General features: G+C 41.2%; 1 protein-coding gene across 1 annotated transcript in view; it reads left to right on the top strand.

Moving 5' to 3' along the window:
- EPSTI1 (epithelial stromal interaction 1) overlaps positions 1-13816 on the top strand; it is a 50797-nt gene extending 36981 nt beyond the window's left edge. The window contains exons 8-12 of the mRNA XM_074565033.1: positions 1897-1980; positions 4725-4798; positions 6811-6916; positions 11861-11893; positions 13206-13816. Coding sequence (XP_074421134.1) covers positions 1897-1980; positions 4725-4798; positions 6811-6916; positions 11861-11881 — 285 coding nt within the window. The 3' untranslated portion in view covers positions 11882-11893; positions 13206-13816. The remainder of the gene's footprint in view (positions 1-1896; positions 1981-4724; positions 4799-6810; positions 6917-11860; positions 11894-13205) is intronic.
- The last annotated feature ends 7814 nt before the right edge of the window (positions 13817-21630 follow it).

Raw genomic sequence — 21630 nt, 5'->3', positions numbered from 1 at the left:
ATTTTTTAAATTTAAAATTCATGTTCTAAAAAAAGTTTGGAACAATGTAACATTGATCAATTTTTTTTCCTCACATCATTTCTTTGATAGTGATATTAATTTAGCACACCTTGTTCAAATACCAGTGTCAAATATTACTTGATGTGCGTGAACAAATTTGACTTCTTTGGAGTGACTCTGTCATTGGTGACTTTTTTTGGCCTGCTTATTTAATCAAGCTCATAATTAATTTTAATCCTGTCTTTCAAAGTGTTACCAATCCTGTGTAGATTTTTACTGTCTTCCAACTTGATTAACATACACTCCACACAATTCTCCAAGCCATTATGGAGAGTAATGAATAATATTGGACGCAGAATGAGTCTCCCTGGACACATGTAACAACTCCTCCCAACTCAAAATTGAGCTATTAATAATTGCTTTCTCTGTTCAGTCTTTTTAGCAAATGATGTACCTGTCGTTTTAATGGTGTCATTCTGTGTGCATATATCAAGTTTTGAGAACATTGCGTAGACCTGCAACAAATTCCTCACTAAAGTCAAACCTGCAACACTTCTTGTTTTAAATTATACTGGCTCATTATTTAGTGTGCTATGCTATGTATCTGCTCAAAGACTTTACAGTTAAGTTCCTGTATATAAGATCCTAAGGATCCTGTAAGATCCTAATGGTAGCCTGGCTCTTTGCTGAGAACTACAACTTGTGAAAGATTGGGGCTAGTTATTTTAATGAAAACCTACGCAGCTGCCCTCTGAATACTTTATTTGTGATGTGTAGTTCAGATTTTCAGTTCTTTTGACTGCCCCACAAATAATATAGCAGACTTGGTCTTTCAGCTTCTGTTGCCCTGCGTCCACAAATGCCTTTCCAGTACTCCTGTGTAAATAATCATAGAACCATAGAATCATAGAATCTTTGTGGTTGGAAAGGACCTTTGAGATCATAGAGTCCAACCATACACACACACAAAAAAAACCCCTACAATCTCTGCCACTAGAGCATGCCCTGAAGTGCCAAATCTAGATGTTTCTTAAACACCTCTAGGGATGGTGACCCAACCACCTCCCTGGGCAGGCTGTTCCAGCGCCGGACCACTCTTTCAGTAAAGTAATTCTTCCTAATATCTAACCTAAACCTCCCCTGCCGCAACTTCAGACCATTTCCTCTGGTCCTGTCATTATTCACCTGGGAGAAGAGGCCAACACCCACCTCTCTCCAACCTCCTTTCAGGTAGTTGTAGAGGGCAATGAGGTCTCCCCTCAGCCTCCTCTTCTCCAAGCTAAACATGCCCAGCTCCCTCAGCCTCTCCTCATATGACCTGGTCTCCAGACCCCTCACCAGCCTGGTAGCTCTCCTCTGGACACGCTCCAGCACTTCAATGTCCCTCTTGTACAGAGGGGCCCAGAACTGAACACAGGACTCGAGGCGAGGCCTCACCGGTGCCGAGTACAGAGGCACCATCACTTCCCTGCTCCCCATAATGCTGGGTTCCCCTCTGTTACCACACTCCCTTCTGCTCCATTCTCTTGGTAATATTTTTGGTACTTTTCTTTCTTCACAGAATACCCCATCTCACTGTCATATATCCTGATTGAGTTTTCTCACAAAAAGCTCGGGGTATCTTTATGCTTGCCACTGGGTCGTGGAATAGCACGTGCTGTGGCTCCCTGGTTCTGATGCACAGGTGGACATTCAGCAAAATCGAATGACTGAGAAGCTGTAGACTACTTCTTGTTTAAATTCTAGTCTTGAGACTGATCTGTTTTTTGAGTAACTGGGATCATTTGACCGTTTCTGTTTTGCTTATTACCTGTATAAAGATTTAGGAATAAGATTTGGGATTTTGGTTCCCCCTTCCCCCACATCAATATATTTATATTCTCTGCTGAACAATAGTCTAGGACCCATACTTATAAGCAAGCTCTTCGAGAGGAAGAAAACAGAAGATTAGAGGAAATGAAGCAAGAACAACGGAGGAAGGTAATTATACATTAACAGTTTGCATATTGTATCTTTTTTTGCATGCTGTGAAACCAATTAAATACATTGATTACTTGTAGCCTACGCACAGAGTTTCTCTTCAGCAAAAGTATTTAGTCACTGTTTTCAAATATTGTGAGAGAGATGAGCCAAGCTGTAAAATTTGGACAGGGACAGGACAATTATCGTCTGGGTTCCAGGCTATTTGCATCTGGATGACTAGCTCCTGCTCACCTCTCCATTTGAAAAGCTGTGCAGAGCATTTTTTGATCATGGTACCCTATTTCATAGGCTAAGGAAACCGATTTCTTCTCTGTCAGGCAGAAGTAATCTTACCGAGATATTCATGGTGATCTCAGTTTCTGAATAGTCTCTTTCTAGAGGATTGATGCCCATGTGCCCTGCCTCCCAAAATGGGGATGTGGAAACACTCAGACTTGCTGTTAAGCCTGCGTGCTTCTGCTCCCTTGCAGACTGCCTAAATGAAGTGTTTCGAATTGTCTAAAAAGCAGGTGTGCCCTAACTGCAAATTTGAACTCTGTCTTCTGAAATGCATCTGAAGTCCCACTGTAGGCCCTCTGGCATGGATTTGGGATCCATAGCCACGTAAAGTTCATCTACACGAGGCGACAGCATGGTGCTCCATTGTCTGTCTTGGCTCCAGGTCTGACTGTGCAAGTCTGGGGAGGGCAGCATTGACTGCAAATCATTCGGAAACATATTAGCAAATACTGAGCCTCTTGCTATGCCTTTGCTGTTACTACCATCCAAATTAATGTTAAACTACTTCCCCAGAAGCAGAATCTTAGTGCAATAAATTCCATGCAGTGAGTTTCTGGTAGAGCTGTACAAGTGACTCAGCCCCCCTCGCGGATATCTTTAAATGCTTGGGGGTAAGCGTCCTCATTTCATAGTATTCTGCCAACCAGGATGCTGGAAATAAAAAGGTGGGGAAAAGGAGGCTCTAAACTGCTTATTCCCAGGAACTATACAGCAGAAAAATCTTTGAAAGCTAGTCCTGATGGGTGTAAGGGCTGTAGCTTTTGTATTCTTCACATTTATTCCTCGGTAGAGAAAATAATTACAGATGCGAATTAGCATGCCCTTACTTTATGAATTTTATTTAAGGGACTCGAGTAGAGCTTTAGACTAGTTCTACCAGTTTCCACAGATTGCTAAGGAGGTGCTGGCTGCTTCTAAGGCTGCTTGCTTTTGGTACACGGTTCCAGCTGCTCCTGGCCTTCACAGTTGCTGCTACCTATTGCGCAGAGTAATGCACTACTTACAAACCTACTGTAAATAATATATATTTTAAAGGCTCCAATAATTGTCCCTCAGATATATGTTGGCTTGTTTCTACTTCAAACTGATATTTATTAAAGTAATTGTGAATTCTGCCTTGTGTGTACCTCCTAGCACAGTGTAGCTATAAAAGGTATAGGTATTGTCAGTTCCTTTTTTTGTTTGTTTTTTGGAACAGTTCTAGTATGTGTTGCTTGATGTAGAAATTTTCAGTACTCTTTGAACACTGCATCATATATATACACTATATTTCAGAACATGACTCCAAGAGAGGACTCAGCATATTGGAAAGTCAGATACTGGGTTTTAATTTTCAGGTTGAATAGTTATTTAAAACAGTGAAAATTAAGGTTGGCTTTTTTATTTCTTAATCCTGTTTCTTCTTTTAGGTCTAGACAAATATTGATACACAACACATTCGCAGTTATTGATTTTCTTCATACATTTATTGCGTAGTTTTTATTTAATGTTCCCCTTAAATTGATTTTAAAAAAAAAAACACTTTTGTGATACCATTCAGTTATTGAAGCTTTTATCTAACCGCATCATTTTATTTTAGCTCTGATTCCTACAGCTGCTCAGTTGCTATGGAAAATATAAAAGATGGGTCAGTTCCTATCCCTTCCCCCTCGCCCTGCAAGCCAAATTTTCTTTGCAGAAACATTTGCATCTTCAATTCTTGGGCGCATTGCAGGGAGCAAGAGCCAGACGAACAAGCACACATGCAGAGCAAGAGTCATACAGGCTGTGTTTCCTTTGCAGTCTTGGCTAAAATTGCATGAGCAAACTCTCCTCTGAAAAGAATTCCCTTTGACACTGTTTACATACCTTAATATTACATAATGTAAGGATGGGAGCTTGCACATGCTTTCACCACACCAAGAAGTACCATTTACCTTTCCCTCACCCGTGGGGTAGCCCCAGGGAGCTGGAGGTGACACACCACACATCATACCCCTGGTTCTCGTCTTCTCCTCACCCTCCATGGAGGCAGGAGGTGAAGGGCATGACTCCTTCGTACCCTACGGGCATGACAGCTGTGTCTGCTCCTGCTAGATGTCTTCAGCTGTCTTTCCCCTTGGACCTCCAGGGAAATTCCAACCTGTGGGTTGGGGCAAGAGGAAGCAGATTGGTGTCTGGCATACATACCCCTTTAAATGTAGGACTGTAAATGCCTGAATCCAGTAACTTCCCAGTTTTTAAGGCACAAAAAAAACCCCTCATCTGGTGCACTGGTGCAATGCTGAAGAGAACAATGAGCTCAGTTTTTAACATAGTGCTGTCGCATAAATAAATTGCTGTTGAGAGAAGTTCTGGGAATGACACGTGACTCTAGCTGAAGTTAACACCACGTGGAATTAATTGGGTTTCCAACATATGTATGCTAATTAAAAGTAAGTTTGTTATTTTGCTTAGTTCTTTTTTACTTTTATCATTCCCAGGCTGAATTAATGGAATTTAAACAAAAGCAGGAAGAGGAAGCCAGGACGAGAGCACATCAAAACGAACAGAGGAGGTATGATGCAAAAATGCAGAATACACTTTAATTGCATTCCTATCTGGAAAGGCTCTCAAAATTGCAGGCACTCATGCTTTAGAAGACAATTACAATGAGGATCCCTGACCTCACCTCTGGTTTAACCTTGCCTTCAAATGAGCCACTAAGGTCCATCGTTACAGCTGTTCACTGCAGTGCAGTGTGACCCAGAGTGCCTTTTACACTTTATTCATCCTATTGGTGTAGGACACAGCATAGGGTAGAAACTATTCGTAGTTTCATGGGTAACTACTAGTACAGTAGTTTCAGCTGGGAGACATTTTATTTATTTATCTAACTATCTATTTATTTATTTATTTTCACTTTATTTTAGAATCGAGTACTTCGTCTATGCTACATTTTGACTACCGCTGAGGTTAAAAGGCAGAGCTAAATCATAGAATCATACAATGGTTGGTATTGGAAGGGACCTTAAAGATCATCTAGTTCCAACCCCCTGCCATGGGCAGGGACACCTCCCACTAGACCAGGCTGCTCAAAGCCCCATCCAGCCTGGCCTTGAACACCTCCAGGGATGGGGCAGCCACAACTTCCCTGGGCAACCTGTTCAGTGCCTCACCACCCTCACAGTAAAGAATTTCTTCCTGATATCTAATGTAAATCTCCCTTCTTTCAGTTTAAAACAATTACCCCTCATCCTATCGCTCCACTCCCTGATAAAGAGTCCCTCTCCATCTTTCCTGTAGGCCCCCTTCAGGTACTGGAAGGCCACTATAAGGTCTCCTGGGCTGAACAACCCCAACTCTCCCAGCCAGTCTTCACAGGAGAGGTGCTCCAGCCCTCTGATCATCTTCATGGCTCTCCTCTGGACCTGTTCCAACAGGTCCGTGTCTTTCTTATGTTGAGGGCTCCAGAGCTGGACGCAGTCAACACGGGATTTGATCTCTCTACAGATAGAAGCTGCAGTGCAGCAAGGCCTTCTGCAGCTGCGTTGCTGCATGCCCCAGGCTGTGCCCCACTGCTGTGCTCTCTCTGTGTTCAGCGGCTCTAATCTTGCACTTCTGTCACTTAACTGACTTTCCATTATCTTGAAGCACAGCTTTATTCTCAGCTTTTTCTGCTGGTAAAAGGAAACAACGCTCAGGCTCAAAAATACCATTTGTTTCTTTTTTTCTATCATTAGGGAAATACATAAAAAAATTACTTCTGTAGGCAACCACTCTCCATACTGCTTTCATTTCTTTTTTTTTTCTCTAGCAAAGTTATCGAGATAATTATCCATAGAAGTTAATGAAGGAGTTTCAGTTCAGTCCATCTCATGTCCCTTGACAGAAATAATCCAGTATCTTGTGTTTTACATCATTCTTACCAATAGCATTTTAAGACATTAAAACAACATTCATGTCTAAGCATGTGTGTCAGTCCTTGGCATTAATAGGGGAAAAAAAGAAACAGTTTTCAGAAGGTTTGAAAATATGTAGAACGTATTGAGGAAAAGTGTATTTATGCATTCTTTCCAGAGTGATAAAGCAGTACAAGAAATTGCTAGAGAGCTGGATGGTAGAGAAAGTTGCCAGCTATACAAATTGTCTCTATTAGTAACAAGCTTAAGTGTTTGGGTTTTTTCATTGGCATTGGGAAATCAGTGCTTCTAGAAACTCTCCTTTTGTACCGAAAGCTGAAAGACTACCTAAGATGAATTGTTGAAATAGCTCGTCTCCCCGATAAAGTGGGTGGTGGTGTGCAGGTCATCTTTCTATGGAGAATTTTGGTGCATTTCTCACAGCAGCTGAGGTACTCCTTTTAATCACAATGGACTGATCACAGGATAAGGATGAATCTAGTGAATTGAAAATGAAATCCACCCTATCTCATGCCAGTCCACGGTTACTCAGCTCAGGCTTGAAAAACATCAGAAGATGGGTATTGAACTGAGACTGGGGAAAGCCACTCACAGAATGTTAAAATTCAAAAGTTTGTGAATGCCTCCGCTACCTTCAATCATTATTCGTTTTTTGTTGTATTTTAAGGGTAAATAATGCTTTCCTGGACCGACTCCAGAACAAAACACAACCTAATAGCATCTGCCAACCTGGATATTCTGGGAGCCTGGATTACCTCAGTAACGGCGCCTGGGTAAGCTTTTTGGGTACAGAACGTGATAGCAATGAGCTTGTTTAAAAGTTGACTTTTTCCCCAGATACTATTTTGTATCTGTGTGCGTTTAGCCTGCCTGACAGAACTTACAGTCCTGGCTGGCTGCCTACAATAGCTTTTAAGAAGAAATCCTGTCTTAAATATATAAGCTGTTCAAATGGGAGGAGGGAGGAACAGCTGCTCTTGCAGCAGAGCTCAGTTGCTTTGCATGCAAGGTACTTCCTGCAAGGAACCGCATCCAAGGCACTTCCTTAAGTTCAGAACAAGGGTAGTGAAATCGTAAGGGATTTTTTGGAAAGTCTTTAAATGAAAGGTGTTTGGAAATGCTGCAAATATTTTAATATGATATTGAAAGTGGAGGGAAAAAAAAATCCCATGAAAGGGTACAGCTGTTTATTTTTTACCCATATAAAATTATGGCAAAGAAGAGCCAACGGCATCCAATTCAAAATACATAGTATTTGTATCTTTAAAGAAAAGATATCTTGACTGTAGCCTATTAAACATCCATTAAATCTTTTCAGTTGTCCTAGTGAGTCATTAATGTGACTGTTATTTAGAATTGCACTCTTCAGTGTTAAAAAAAAAAATAAATCTGTAGTATTCCCATCATGAAAATTTCCATTAGGTTGAAATGCCATTGCTGAGAGGACCATAGTGCAAAAAAGGGAGATTTACAAAGACTGAGCAGCAAAAGGATGAGAGTCTAAGAGAATTTAGTGAATGTGCCAATGTAGAGAAAGATGTTTATTTGATAACCAGAAAAGCTTGAATTGGATTAGTTGGCCTGTCTGGTGCAGGTGTGTATCTTGGCAGGTGAATGCGAGGAAGACTTGGGTTCAAGCACCTACCTAAGTCAAGGCATGATAAAGAAGCAGTTATTTTTGCTGCTGGAGTTTTCCAGGTACTGGAACTGGAAAAAAAGAATGTCTTAATCACTACAAGCTTTGGGCAAGCCCTGGGTCATGGAGGGGAGCTCAGCAACCTTGGACTGAGGCCACTTTTGTGCATAGCAGTTCTCTTGGTCTTGCTGAGAGGAGGCAGGACCTGCCAGCTCAACTTCCTGTAAGGTGTGCAGGCAGCTGCTTGGAGAACCTGGTCATTAGGGGCTTTACTGGTAGGGCCTGTGTGCCAGGAAGTCCAGGAGCTGTTGCAAGCCAAACTATAGATGTCCAGGATAGTAAAAGAGTCTGAGTAAGAGAGCGCTCTGTGTGGCAGGTATCTCCTGAAGGGTGACATGTCTGCAGGTAGCAGAATTAGAGACTTAAGGTAGGACAGAGCCAACTCATACCTAGTAAGGGGTGAAAGGTAATGTCTGCTGGATGGGACCAGATTAACAAAGCTAGAAAGGGCAGAAATTATTCTTTTGATTTCACTTTGTGTCCTTTACCCCAGTTTGTAAACTGTTTCCTGATAAACTCGAAAGAAAGCCTGTGACACAAACAGGATCCCCAGTATCTAAACTCAAGCATCTCCACCAGAGCGCCTGCTGTCACCGCTGAAAACGCTGCCATTGTCTGCAGAGGGAGTGGGGTTTTGCCTTAAGCCAGATGCCATATGTCCTCTTCCACAGGGCAGGTATTGGGGCCACCAAACAAGTGCACTCATCCCAGGCACAATTTTAACAACAGACGGCTCTGTGACATATGCAGCCAATCTATGCTTTTTAAAAAATATATATGTTCAAAGAATGCATCAACACAAATGCAATAAAACCCCATGTGTGGAAGTGATAAATTTCCTACTCTGATGTTTACTTAATGGCTCCCAAGGAGCCTGCCTTCTGTTGGGTAATGCTAGATTATCCATTTTTCCTTTGTGCTATGATATGAGATTAGAAGACTAAACAAAGCAGGGAAAGAATAAACTGTGAAAGAATATGTCACCATGGAAAGGAATTAAAAATGAGTATTGGTAACAGGAGCAAGAAAGAAAAATATCTCTCAAAAGATAGGCTGGAGGCTGCAACCTCAGTGTCTTTGATTATACCAAGATTCTTCTCCCTTCCCTTGGGATTTTCAGCAAAAAAAGATGGGGTTTACAAGTTATGTAGTCTGCGGTGTGGTGTTTTACATTACAAGGGAGCTAAGCGAAGCGGGTGAGACTATATACTAAGATTAAAAGAAATGAAAAAGGTTCCCAAAGTTAAGACCTGCTGATAATTTTTGAGCCCGCTCCTTCTGTGCAGTGGCACTGAAGAGGAAATATCTGTTCTCTTCACCACTTCTTTTCTTCCTGTTTAAACTCTTTACAGTCACAACAGCTTCACCCTTACAGAAACTGAACATCGCATTGTGTTATCGATCTACCTGCTGTATTTTTCATTAATATTTCTATTAGCCTGGTTTCCTAAGGAAATTAAGTCTGTATGATCACGCTGTCTGCCTATGTGTAATAAGGCTTTCAGCCTGCTGGCCAATCATGGCCAAATTTGGAAGGGAGTATAAGTCTCAAAGATAATTAAATTTCTATGCGTTTTGTGAAAAGCAGTGGCTGGGCGGAGGAGAGACCCCAAACCAGTCCTTGCCTCTGAGGGGTGGTGGGAAGGACCTGGGCACTCCATGCACTGACCGTCTGCATCCCTCCATCCGATCAGCATGGACACAGCTCCAGAGCAGCTCCAGCTCCGCCCTGCTTTCCTGGGGTCTAGGAGAGGCAAAAGGGCATGTGGATATCCCAGGGGAGACGGAAAGGAGGCCGGGAAGGCAAATTTATTGTGTGTGTCTGGGCAGGGGGGAGGAGAGCAGTTGCATTGCACAATTGTCCCCGAATCGATAGGAAAACAGCTTTCATTAATTCATCTGCCCTCCAGACATCTTGTGTTTTATTAGGAATATTTATAAGCTGTTGTTTCAAGAAGTGTCTTCATGGAAGTAATCTTTTCTCCCTCTTTGGTTATAAATACCAGGGTGCTCTCTGGGTGGTTGTGTGTTTTCCTTTTTTTAATGGGAAGACAAATTAATGAATTTCCACTTCTCTCTGGGAGCTACTGCACCCTTGAGAGAGCATCGAGTCTTGATGCATGCTGTCAAGAAAGTTTTGATGTCCTTTGGGCTGCCATTGTCTCTAACATAAGGCTAAATATATGAGGGTAAAAAAAATAACAGTTGTCATTTTGACATCAAAGTTTAATCAATAAGATTTAATTACTCAGATGGGACCTATGACTGAGACAGTATCTGTTCACTGTAATGGCACAAATGATCAGTTTTATTTAAATATTAAAACACTTCTATTTTTACAAAAGAATAACTTTAAAACAGTTGCACATTTTTATATTCACCCTCTGATGAGATTTGTCCCTGTTCAAGTACGGAGGGATTTGCAGAGGCCAAGTGCTCATGCGTGGCAAGCCTGAAACAAAGCCCTTGTTTATTTTTTGCATGGAAATGGAGCACTGTCAAGGATCCTTTTGTCTATTTCTGTTAATGGGGAGAGGTCACATGGTGAATAGATGAAATTTATCCGTCTGCTCTTCTTTAATGAAATACTAGTTGTCTTGTTGAAACTCTCTGAGCTATAGTAGAATGGAGAAGGGACGTGACATATTACACCTTCCCATTTCATGTCTTCGTTACACCCAGTGTCATGCGTAAGAATGAGAAATGCTCGCTCAGATGCTGACTCTGCTCTTTCAGTGGATGCATAATTCTAGATATTAGTTGTGGGAAGCAACTATTCCCTGAATACAAAGGTGCAGTGTGACAGGAAACCACATTCTTTTCCTTTCCCATATACAGAAGAGGAACTCAGTGGATGCTGGATAAATCTGTTTTGAGGAAACAAGATTTATGGATAAAACTATTTTAAATAAACATGGTTTGTGGGTTAGCACTTGGTTTAGCTCTTGTAGCATGATGCATGGGAATGTTTCTTTGGAGTCTCAACCAGCACTTGATTTATGCTATTTGCCACCGATTTGAGAGGGAGCGTGTCATGAAGTTTACTGTTGCACAGCAAAAGAGAACCATAGCTCAAAGGTCCCTGAAGTTAGAAGGCCAGCATGCATGTCTCAGTTTTCCATACACAATCTGTCTTTTCATGAACTTTGAGATGGATAAAGTTGCACTGAAAATGCTGATTTCCCAGCACAAAGAAACACCTTTTAACATGGGAATATTGAGAATAGAGTATTTATATAAGAAGATTCCAGAGTGCAATCCACAATGGTTACATTTGTTTTAATGAAGAATGTGGTTTTCTAACTTAACTTTAACCTCATTAGTCTATGTACAATCTGAGTTGGAAAGATGATTACATTTTTTCCTAAAACTGGTTGCTTTGTGTATTGTGTTTTGTTTTTTGGGTTTTTTTTTTATCGAGAGCAGCGTGCTTGTCTTTCCAGATAATAAATAAACTACTCAGCAGAAGTATCAGCATCAATATAGGAACCTCAGATGAGTAGGTGTAGGCATGCTGTACCGGAGTTTAATGACTTACCTCTGACAAGGCAGTCAAACAGCATATGCAGATGTGTTCTGCCTGGTTCGACTTTGAGCTCAATCATTCTTTCCTTTGAAAATCTCATCCTAAAAGAGAGTAGCAGGAATCTGGGGAGGAGCGGAAGAAACTTTTCTCTCTTTCAAATCGTGTGAGATCAAGAAAGGATTGAGGCATCTGAAGATATTTGGAACACTTCTAGATTGATTTTTTCCGGCAAAAACAAGATATGTTTATCTCCTGAGTCAATAGACCCTGCTATTCATATTGAGTTCAAATCGAAGAAATATTTATTGCTAGAACTGGAATCACGCGGAAGCATTTACTTGTTGTTTTAAGTGGAGTTTCAAAAGACAGACAAGTGCACCAAGTAATCAAGAAAGTTCCACACAACTGGGCAACCATAATTCCTTGCATAAATAAGGGATTGTACTGTACATTGTACATGGTACTGTACTAATGCATCTTTTTTCTTTTATCCAGGAATCAAACTACTTGGAATAAAGGAAGAGAAAGGTAAGAATAATGAATTTGTTCGTTCTTTTTAGTACCGATGCTGGTATTAATTTAACTTCATATTTGACATTTCATTATGACAGCTCATGTGGTTTAATTCTCAATTAGATAAGAGAGGGGATCTTAAAATAAATCTTAAAATAAATGCTTTCCAACTCTGAGTTTGGGGCCAGGCAATGCACATACCTATTCAGGAGGCAACTCTGCAAATTTTCAGTGGTCTTAAGTGAAAGAGGATGACTTTGTCATGGGCTGCGCTCTTCCTGCTGTTTCCCATGAGTAAAAAGGGAGACTATTCATACCAGTGGAGGCTGTTGGTAAAACACCACTATTGAATCGGAGAAATCAGGCCCTCTGTTTTCACATTACTTTTTCACAAGGCTCACTGCACCTATGTTCTTTTCTGAAGGCGATTCCCTACCGTAATTCCCAGTTACGATATAAAGGTTTGTGCAGAGCCTTTACTTCTAGGCTAGGAGACTTTTGAAGCAAGCTCAGGTACGGACACACATTATCCTTGCCTGAGGAGATGGCTTTGACATAACTTTTTTTTTGAGAGCTAGGATCTTATAAAGAGGAATTTAAAAAAATCGAACTTTAAAAAAACCCCTTGCATTAAACCATTCTCCCACAAATGCAGATATTCTTCTGTGACTTTCTTCCTCATTTTCTGCTCCAACAGTTATTTTAGTATTTTTGCAGCAGGGTTGTATCCTGAAGATGGTATCTAAATAATATTGTTGGCCTCCCATGAGTCGACATTTCAGTTTTGTGAGGAGTAAAATTGTTATTAAAAATTAACTCAAATTCGCTAAAGAAATGACAACGAGTAGATAAAGGCAGATCCCCACAGGAGAAGAAATTACCATCTTTTGCAGCCCACAATGCTATTAGGTTTTGTAAACTGTGGGCAGCTGAAGGAGTTCAACACATTGGATTCTTTGTTGTTTTTCACAATATCTACGATACCAAGAATATGTTTGCATATGAACTGTACAAGAGTTATGGATGGGTGTACTTTTTTAAGCCTTGTTTTACTGTTGTTTGGAAAACACGTTTCAGCTTGCTACATTAATATACTGTTCAAAGAGTTATTAATATGTCTGTAGATAATTAGGACATTTTGTGAATTAAATTCACAAAAAGATAGAAATCCCTTCATGAAGGCTTTACATAATTAAAAGCTAAAACCTGTCGGCAGAACAGGCAGACTTTATTTTCCAGTAGACTTAATCCTAGAGAAGTTGACTATGATTTTTTGTTTTTGCTGCAAAAGATAATTTTTCATTCTGTTTTCTCCTTCTCGTTACAGGGTACTGGAGAAATATTCACTTTTATCTGGCCTTGGCCAAATGACCTTGTAAAAGCTCCGAGAAAGCTCTCTTTTATCATTGTGATTTTTTTTCTTACCCTGACTTCAGCTTCACACCCACTTCATGAGCAATCTGCAGAGAGTGGTTTCTAGCTGTCATTATTCACGCATATTTGAAGCAGCTGATTATGAAAGTCCTATTTAATTTTTAATAGGAGAATGTGTCATTTTTTTTTCATAAATTGTTTTGCCTCTTGCAGAATGTAATTATCCTAGTCTTTGGGATCTCAGCAAAAGAAGACATTAGTGACTGCAGAAGCTGCAGTAATATCTGTGTTTACTTTCTACACTATACTCAGCCAAAAACATCTCAGAGGCTTGAAGTAAAGCAGCAGGTAGAGGGTTTTCTTTTGGGATGGGAAGGAGAAGTACTGTTGGTATGGGGCTTTTTTGTTTTCTTTTGGTGAGGATTTTGTGCAATTGTTTTACTATTATATTCAACAGCAGAGAAGAAGAAACAGATGTGTGTTTTGTAGACAGGGTCTTTTAAATATGTTCTTAGAAAAATGCAACACATGAAATAAATAAAACTTGAAATAACACTGAAATTTATTCAATCTCTCCCACATCTTTTGTGATATGATGTACCAGTTTTTCACTTTGCTTGTTTTACCTTGGTAACTTCTGTTACATGAGTGGGGAAAACTACTGCAAGGTTAGCTTTAGTTTCTTCCTTTGCTTTGTCGCTCTAGTCTAATGCAATTTAATTTATATCTCCCTTTTTCTGCAGACGACAACATTTCAATACTTTCCAAAAGTCAGATGCATGACCAGGCTGCCCAGGGAAGTGGTTGAGGCACCATCCCTGGAGGTATTTAAAAGACAGGTAGACGTGGTGCTTAGAGATATGGTTTAGTGATGGTTTTTGTCAGAGTCAACTTGATGGTTGGACTGAACGACCTGAAAGGTCCCTTCCAACCTAGACAATTCTATGATTCTATGACCAAGATATTTCTAATGGAAAAGAAGGGTCCACAGTACATGTTAGATAAACCATGCAGGCAAGAAAAAGTATCTGCGGCATTTTCAAGTGCATCTTAGGCAAAGTTAAAGGTTTCCTGAGCAGTTTTTTTTTCAGTGTGCAGGCATGCCACAGTACTTTTCCATCACCCTTGCAACATGGAAACTTCATGCGGGATCACCTGAAGTTTTCTTTTGAACCATGGATGTTGCTACGTTTGCTTTCCCCTCTGGGACTCTCTGCAGTTGTCCTTGGCACTCTGCCTCAGAGAAGTACTGAAATCTCTCGTACTACTGGCTAGCTGATGTTAATAGGAAATGCCAGACATCTTGGTAATGCTCAGTGGTTTAGCCTTTTTTTGAGTATCTGAAAATGGAAAAATTCCTTAGGAAGACTTTCGCATGCCTACACAATGGCACTGTATTGCCAGTGGTACTTGGCTGTGGTATCAGACTGCTGCTTTGGAAATTAAATTCTCATATCCCTCCAAGAACTCCATCACCCAGCCTCCTTTAGTAGGTATCAGTCTGGGACTAAATGTCTGCAGAGTGGGCTATGCGTACATGCATGCACATACATTTTAAAGGAAATGTCACTGCTTTAATCAGATCCTTGTATTCACTCTAATCAGACTAAGACTTGTAGGTGGCCTTTTAGAAGTAGTGAACCTGCAGCCTCTCTGCACTTGACGTACAATACCCCTGGACTCCACTGCCAAAGGCTGAGTGGGAGGGGAAGTCACCGTGGTCACTGACAAGTTAAAATTCAGTGTGATCATGTTGCTGTGTTTCTATATCCAAAGAAAAAGAAGAACTTTTTATTAAGCTGCTACTTTTGCATTCAGGAACAGTGATGGCAAGTCACCTTGAGTAACCTCTTCCATTATGCTTGTCTACTTTCTTTTGGCTGTCTTCAAAGAAGAAAGTTGATCACAATCTTCAAAGTGCTTCCCCTTATCCAGCATTTCAATCTCTTATTTGAAATGCTCTCTACAAACTATTGCGGACATTAACTATTCCAGCCCTTTTTAATGGTGAAGTATCTGAATTTTTCCTCTCCTATCTATCTTTCTAAACAAAACAAACAAATCCATATGAACAGTGGCCCAGGAAGCGTCTTTGAGAGCCATAACCTGCTATGGAGATGATAAGACGTTACATGCATCCAAGAACTGATGTTAGTAGGATGTCTGGAAAATGCTGTTCTTATGCTGTTGGAAAGCTTGCAGTATCTCAGAATTACCACCTCCCCATACACACGTCCTGCCAAAACTTTAAGCTTGAAAGCAAAGGGATGTTATGACATCTCTTTAAATAGGTTATAATGAAATAAACTGGCGATAGACTGGGAAAACAGCATCATGTCTGTCAAGAGCTAGGAACTCATAGTTGGGTGTGTTTGCCACCTGCCAGTTAGAGCAGATAAAGGTTTTCAAGTACAAATAGGTTCCTCTAGTTATAATTTAGACCAACCGAATTAGTTACCTATTATGCAGTGGCATAAAATCAGATTATATTACTATATAACAGTAAACGGAGGTTCATTTTTTTGTTTTGAAAATTGTTGGTGTCTCAATATTATATGCACTGATCATCTTGCTATTTCAGAAACTAACTTTGTGGTATGGGGCTGGAAGTTACAAGAGGAAACCCCCTTGCTTTTTCATTGCTGAGGCAAATTCATTTTAACAAACTGACTAAACCATTATGATCAGCTATTCTGAATTCTGATGTAACTTGACAGCAAGATTCCCATGTTTAGATTTTATGGTCTGCCTAAACCAGAAACTACCTTCCTGTGAAGAAGTGCAACATTCGTTTAAGGACTTACAAGACTGATTCTCCATTATGCACCTAAAATTTCTTCCCTGCTTTTAAAAATATCTGCCTGACTCCTAGTTCAAACTTGCCAAGTCTCAGGTATCTGTTGTTGTATTTTCTTAACCTCTTGCCTGGTAAATTAAAGAGTTTTCTGTTCTTGGGACTCTTATTTTTTTCAGTGTGCACATTTGGACAGCTTCATTCAATTTGCAGTCCATCTTCAGCTTTTGTTCCTAAAAATATTCCAGATTTACAGAAAGCCTTAGATGCAGTAGGATTTGGTATATGTGTATCTTCTTTTTGGTATGTGCCCCACTACCCAGACACTGAGGCAGAATATTATCAGCTACTAGAAAGGGACCTAATCCATAGCTTACATTTCATGGTACTCATCCACGTTCAGTTCACACCTCTGCTTCAAGAAATCCAAATTCTTGTCTCCTGCCTTGGAGAATATCTTAGCCACTGGGCTCTTTCGGGTAGTTCTCAGCACCCAAGCTGTGATGGCTCTTCTGCTTTATGTGAAAGAACAGAAATTCATGTGAAGTGAGAAGGCTTTATCCAAGAGCTGGATGTTCCTGCTGTGGCCCATGCCATGACTCTGCTCCCCATTGTGGTCTTCCCTAAGGGCACCCTCATGTAGCACACTCACTCGTTCACACTTCCAGATGTTTGTTTTCTCTTGTCCTGCTCCTGTAGTAGAGACTGGCTGGCAGAAATCCCTTTTGCTCCCTCTGTTAAGCATTCCTCCTTCTTTCCCTTCAGTCATGCCCCCTTTCTTATTATATCCCTCTACTTCAACAGCTAAATTGAATCAGGTGCCTGGAATCCGTGGATTCTTCCTCTGCACTCTTGACTCCTTCGTCAACAGACCCTTTCTCTGCTATATCTTATCGAAGAACAAATGGACAAAATACTGTTGCTATTTGCTGCTTCATCGTAACTTCTTTCTTTTGCAATCATTTCTCTCTCCTTTCTGAGAGGCAGATGTGTTTTCCTGACTCCTGTCTATGTCATCTACTTATCTCACCCTTTCTCATCTTGATATGGGGCTGCATTAGGAAGAGCATTGCCAATGAGTTAAGGGAGGTGATCCTTCCCCTTTACTTGGCACTGGTGAAACACAACTGGATTGCTGGGTCCAGTGCTGGGCTCCCCAATAGAAGAAAGACATGAACATGCTGAAGTGAGTCCATCAAAGGGCCGAGAAGATGATGAAAGGACTGGATCATCTTTGACATGAGGACCGACTGAGAGAGCTGGGACTGTTCAGCCTCGACAATATAAGGTTCAGAGAGATCTTATCCGTGTATAACCTAATGACATCTCTGTACTCCTCCTGAGTTGCCTGAGTTGCCTGTCCCTTCTTCCAAAGGTGGTAAACCCTCCTTTTATTCCTAAGTCCCATCAGAAGTTCCTTGTTCATCCAGACTGGCCATTTTCTCCGCCCTTTAAACTTGTGACACTTGGGGACAGCCTGCTCCTGGGCCTTTAAGATTTCCTTCTTGAAGAGTCTCCAGCCTTCCTGGACCCCTTTGCCCTTGTGGAATAATTACTAAATTGGCCAAAGAATACAAAAGTACAGCATTGTTCACACATTAAGGAAAGTCATAAAATCAAGAGGCTTCTGAGGTAGAATACAGCCGCAGCTGGCACGCAAAGAATGCAACATCCGCCAATTCCCCGTACAAGGTTGTTTGCGAAACTACACGAGGGATGGAACGTAACGCGCTTGTTCTGTGGCCTTCCCTTGTGACGTATAGCAGGTATAGGAACGAGACGGTACTACGGAACAGATAAGTGGCCTACACGCTACTCAGAGCCAACGTTTTGTCAAATTTTGATGAAATGCTGTCCTTTGTGCGAACTTTGCTCATTATAATGTCATTATAATACCAAAACACACCTCCATCCTGAAGGCTACCCGCCTCCAAGGTGCGATCACTCCTTCTTGAGTCTGTGCCCTGAATTTCTCGTGAACTATACCTTTAATTGTGAAGCGAGAAAAATTTACACTGATCATGATAAAAGTATGTATGACTAAAGTCACTCAAACTCCACCTTGAAGATAACAAATAGTATAAAAATAGCCCGAGAGAGGAGGGATACCCAGGGAAGACACCATCGCAAAGAATTACATCACTGACTTCTGGGATCAGTCGACAGGCTGAGCCTCTCTTCCCCCCCATAGGGACACCTTTGGGTAAGACTTAGATTATACCGAGTGCTTTCTCGGGAAACTTAGAAATTTCTCTAGAGACTCTTTTTTCTACATGTATAGCCAGGCTATATTTTTATAACTTTGTCATGCGTTTTGTATATGTAACAATACTTTCATTTGCACGTGCTTTGCAGACAGTGTATTTATCACCGGCAATCCTAAGAACCTATATATCTGTTGTTTAAATAAACTGCACTGTTTAAGTAGCTGGTCGTTTCGGTTTCTCACTGAACGCGACCAAAGACTCGAGAGAGGCCGTGCTAGTTCAGGAGCACGACTAGACTGAAGGTGCAGTCCACTATTAGTGTATCCAAATCATAATAGTTTAATACACATTAAATGCGATTGGACTGATAGTGCTGAATTGGGCATCACTCAGAATTTAAACCTAGCCACACCTCGGTGAGGAGTGTTAGAACGCAAGGGGGTTTATCTTCTGCCAAAACCGCTTGGCCCCTTTTCAGACAACAGCCCTTCAGGACTATCTCCCAAGGGACTCTCTCAACCAGTGTTCTGAACAGGCCAAAATCCGCCCTCCAGAAATGGATTCCGATATGTGGGTAAATATTGGAAGAGGGGGAGTAAAGGAAACAGAGCCAGGCTCTTCTTGGTGCCCAATTACAGGACAAGAGGAAATGGGCACAAGTTAAAATACGTAAAATTCTGTCTAAACACATAGTTCCCCCCTTATTTTTTTACTGTGAGGGCGATCAGGCACTGGCACAGGTTGCCTAGAGAGGCTGCTGAGTCCCCATCCTTGGAGATATTCAAAACCAAACTGGACAGTCCTGAGCGACCTTCTGTAGGTATGTGGTGGTTTGACCCTGGCTGGTTGCCAGGGTCACCAAAGCTGCTCTATCCCATCCCCTCCTCAGCTGGACAGGGGAGAGAAAATACAGCAAGAGGCTCATGGGTAGAGATAAGGTCAGGGAGATCACTCAGCAATTACTGTCATGGGCAAAACAGACTAGACTTGGGGAAAATTAATTTAATTTGTTACCAATCCAATCATAGTAAGGTAATGAGAAATAAAAACTAAATCTCGAAACACCTTCCCCCCACCTCTCCCTTCTTCCTGGGCTCAACTTCACTCTGGATTTCTCTACCTCCTCCCCCTGAGTGGCGCAGGGGGACGGGGAATGGGGGTGGTGGTCAGTTCATCACACGTTGTCTCTGCTGCTCCTTCCTCCTCAGGGGGAGGACTCCTCACACTCTTCCTCTGCTCTAGCCTGGGGTCCTTCCCATGGGACACAGTCCTCCATGAACTGCTCCAATGTGAGTCCTTCTACAGGATGCAGTCTTTCAGAGATGGACTGCTCCAGCATGGATCACCCACAGGGTTACAAGTCCTGCCAGCAAACCTGCACCAGCGTGGGTTCTTCTCTCCATTGGGAATCTCTGCTCTGGCACCTGGAGCACCTCTTCCCCCTCCTTCTTCACTGACCTTCGCATCTGCAGAGTTGTTGCTCTCACATATTCTCACTCCTCTCTCTGTCTGCAATTACCCAGCCAATTTCCATCCCCCCTGCCCCACCCCGCTCCTTAAATATGTTATCCCAGAAATGCTACCACTGTTGCTGATGGGCACAGCCCTGGCCAGCAGTGGGTCCAACTTGAAGCCGGCTTGCATTGGCTCCTCTGGGAAGGGAGATTGGACTAGATGACTTCCAGAGGTATCTGAACTTCACCTATCCTGCAGTGATCTCCTAATCTGTCCATAGCTATTTTCATCTTCTGCTACCACACATTTCTTTCCGCAGTCCACATTTTCCACTTTCAGCTCACAATCCAAGTTGTTGTTTCATCCTGCAGACATAAAGCAAAATTTTTGTGCCCCAATTAATTTTAAGTGCTTCCAACCCTCTTTTTTAAAAAATGTTGTAGCTTGTTTACATTAATTCTACACTTTTAAAATTAATTTTTAAAGAAGTAGTTTAAATCCATATCTCAAATTATTTCTTTTTGTCTAAATCTTGGAGTCGACCCTTTGTCTTCACCCTCCTTTCTTGTTAGCAACAGCCAGTCCTGGTCCTCTTGAGCTCTGCCCGTGGTGGCTCTCCTCCAGCTCTCCGCTTGCTCCCTCGGGCAGCTCTGGATACCTCTGCAGGACCCTGAATGCCAGCTGAGATCTAAATGGCTCACTTCCATCCCTTGCCTGCGGAGGAGGAACCTCTAAGTATCTAACGCTATTTGGAATAAATGGTTTCTCTTGTCCTGGCCTTAAAGGAGACACCTAGGTCCCAGCAGTCTTGGGCAGGGACTCAGCAGATGCTGATACAGTTAGTAGAGGGGGAACATTTGCTGTGACTGGGGCTGGGTAGAAACACAAGCGTGAAGATGAGAGAAAATGCACTTGAGCTTCTTCAATCACTCATTAAAGGCTTTCCATATTTCATACTCTTCTAGGGATCTCATCTGAACTCTCTCCAGTCTGCTCTCATTAAAAAAGGGTGGGTTTTTTTTCTTGCCAACATTAGTTCATTTTTTATTTCACTTACAGACCACATTCCCTGTTCCTAGCTGTTTGATCTTTTCACCTAGCTCTTTAATTAAGAGAAGGCAAGCCCAGATTTTCCTGCTGTCTGGACCTCTCTCTAGAAGCTATCTTTATCTCTCATTCAGTTAGTGCCAACCACAGCCTTTACCACCAGTTTCTCTTGCCTTCCCTCCCAATCCATGAACTCTCCTGAACTACATTTGGATAAGAAAACCCTACCATAAATGTTATTTTAGAAAGATTGTTCCCATTTAGTATTTTCTTTTAAAATCTCTAGTAAATTTTTTATTTGCTTACCTAGACTTTGAAGTTTGAATAGTTCTTTTTTTTTTTTCTTAATGAGAAGGTCATATGGCCTTACAGAATTCTGCTACTTTAAAAAATGCACATTTTGTCAGACTAGTGATCCCAACAAAAATGCAACTTATTTATCTTTAAAGTTTTATCTTTCATTAAACAATGTTGTCTGGTATTAATTACGCTCTTCACTCCTAATTCTTTATTGACCACATCCTATATTGCCATCCTGAGATTTTGCCCTGGCTAAGCGTTAAATTGACAAAACTATAGTTACAATTTCAGCACATTATCTTTTGAAAATATTGAAAAATTTGATTCCTGTCTTCTCTGTTCAATCTTTTGGACAGTCACCATATCTCAGAGGACTTAACCCAGTATCCTACTTTGAAAACAGCAATTTAACAACCTGGTCAGTCAATATGTCTACAGCCAATGGTCCAAGTTTTCTGCTTTGTTGGTATTTAGTAATCCACTGCTTTACTAAAGGAATAAAAAATATATAATTCCCTATTCTAAACTGGAAATAGTCATCTGTCTGTTTCCCAAAAATAAATAAGAATTTATTT

The sequence above is a fragment of the Larus michahellis genome, chromosome 1 (genome assembly GCF_964199755.1).
Source record: "Larus michahellis chromosome 1, bLarMic1.1, whole genome shotgun sequence".
NCBI lineage: Eukaryota > Metazoa > Chordata > Aves > Charadriiformes > Laridae > Larus > Larus michahellis.
This window is presented reverse-complemented; position numbering and strand designations above follow the sequence as displayed.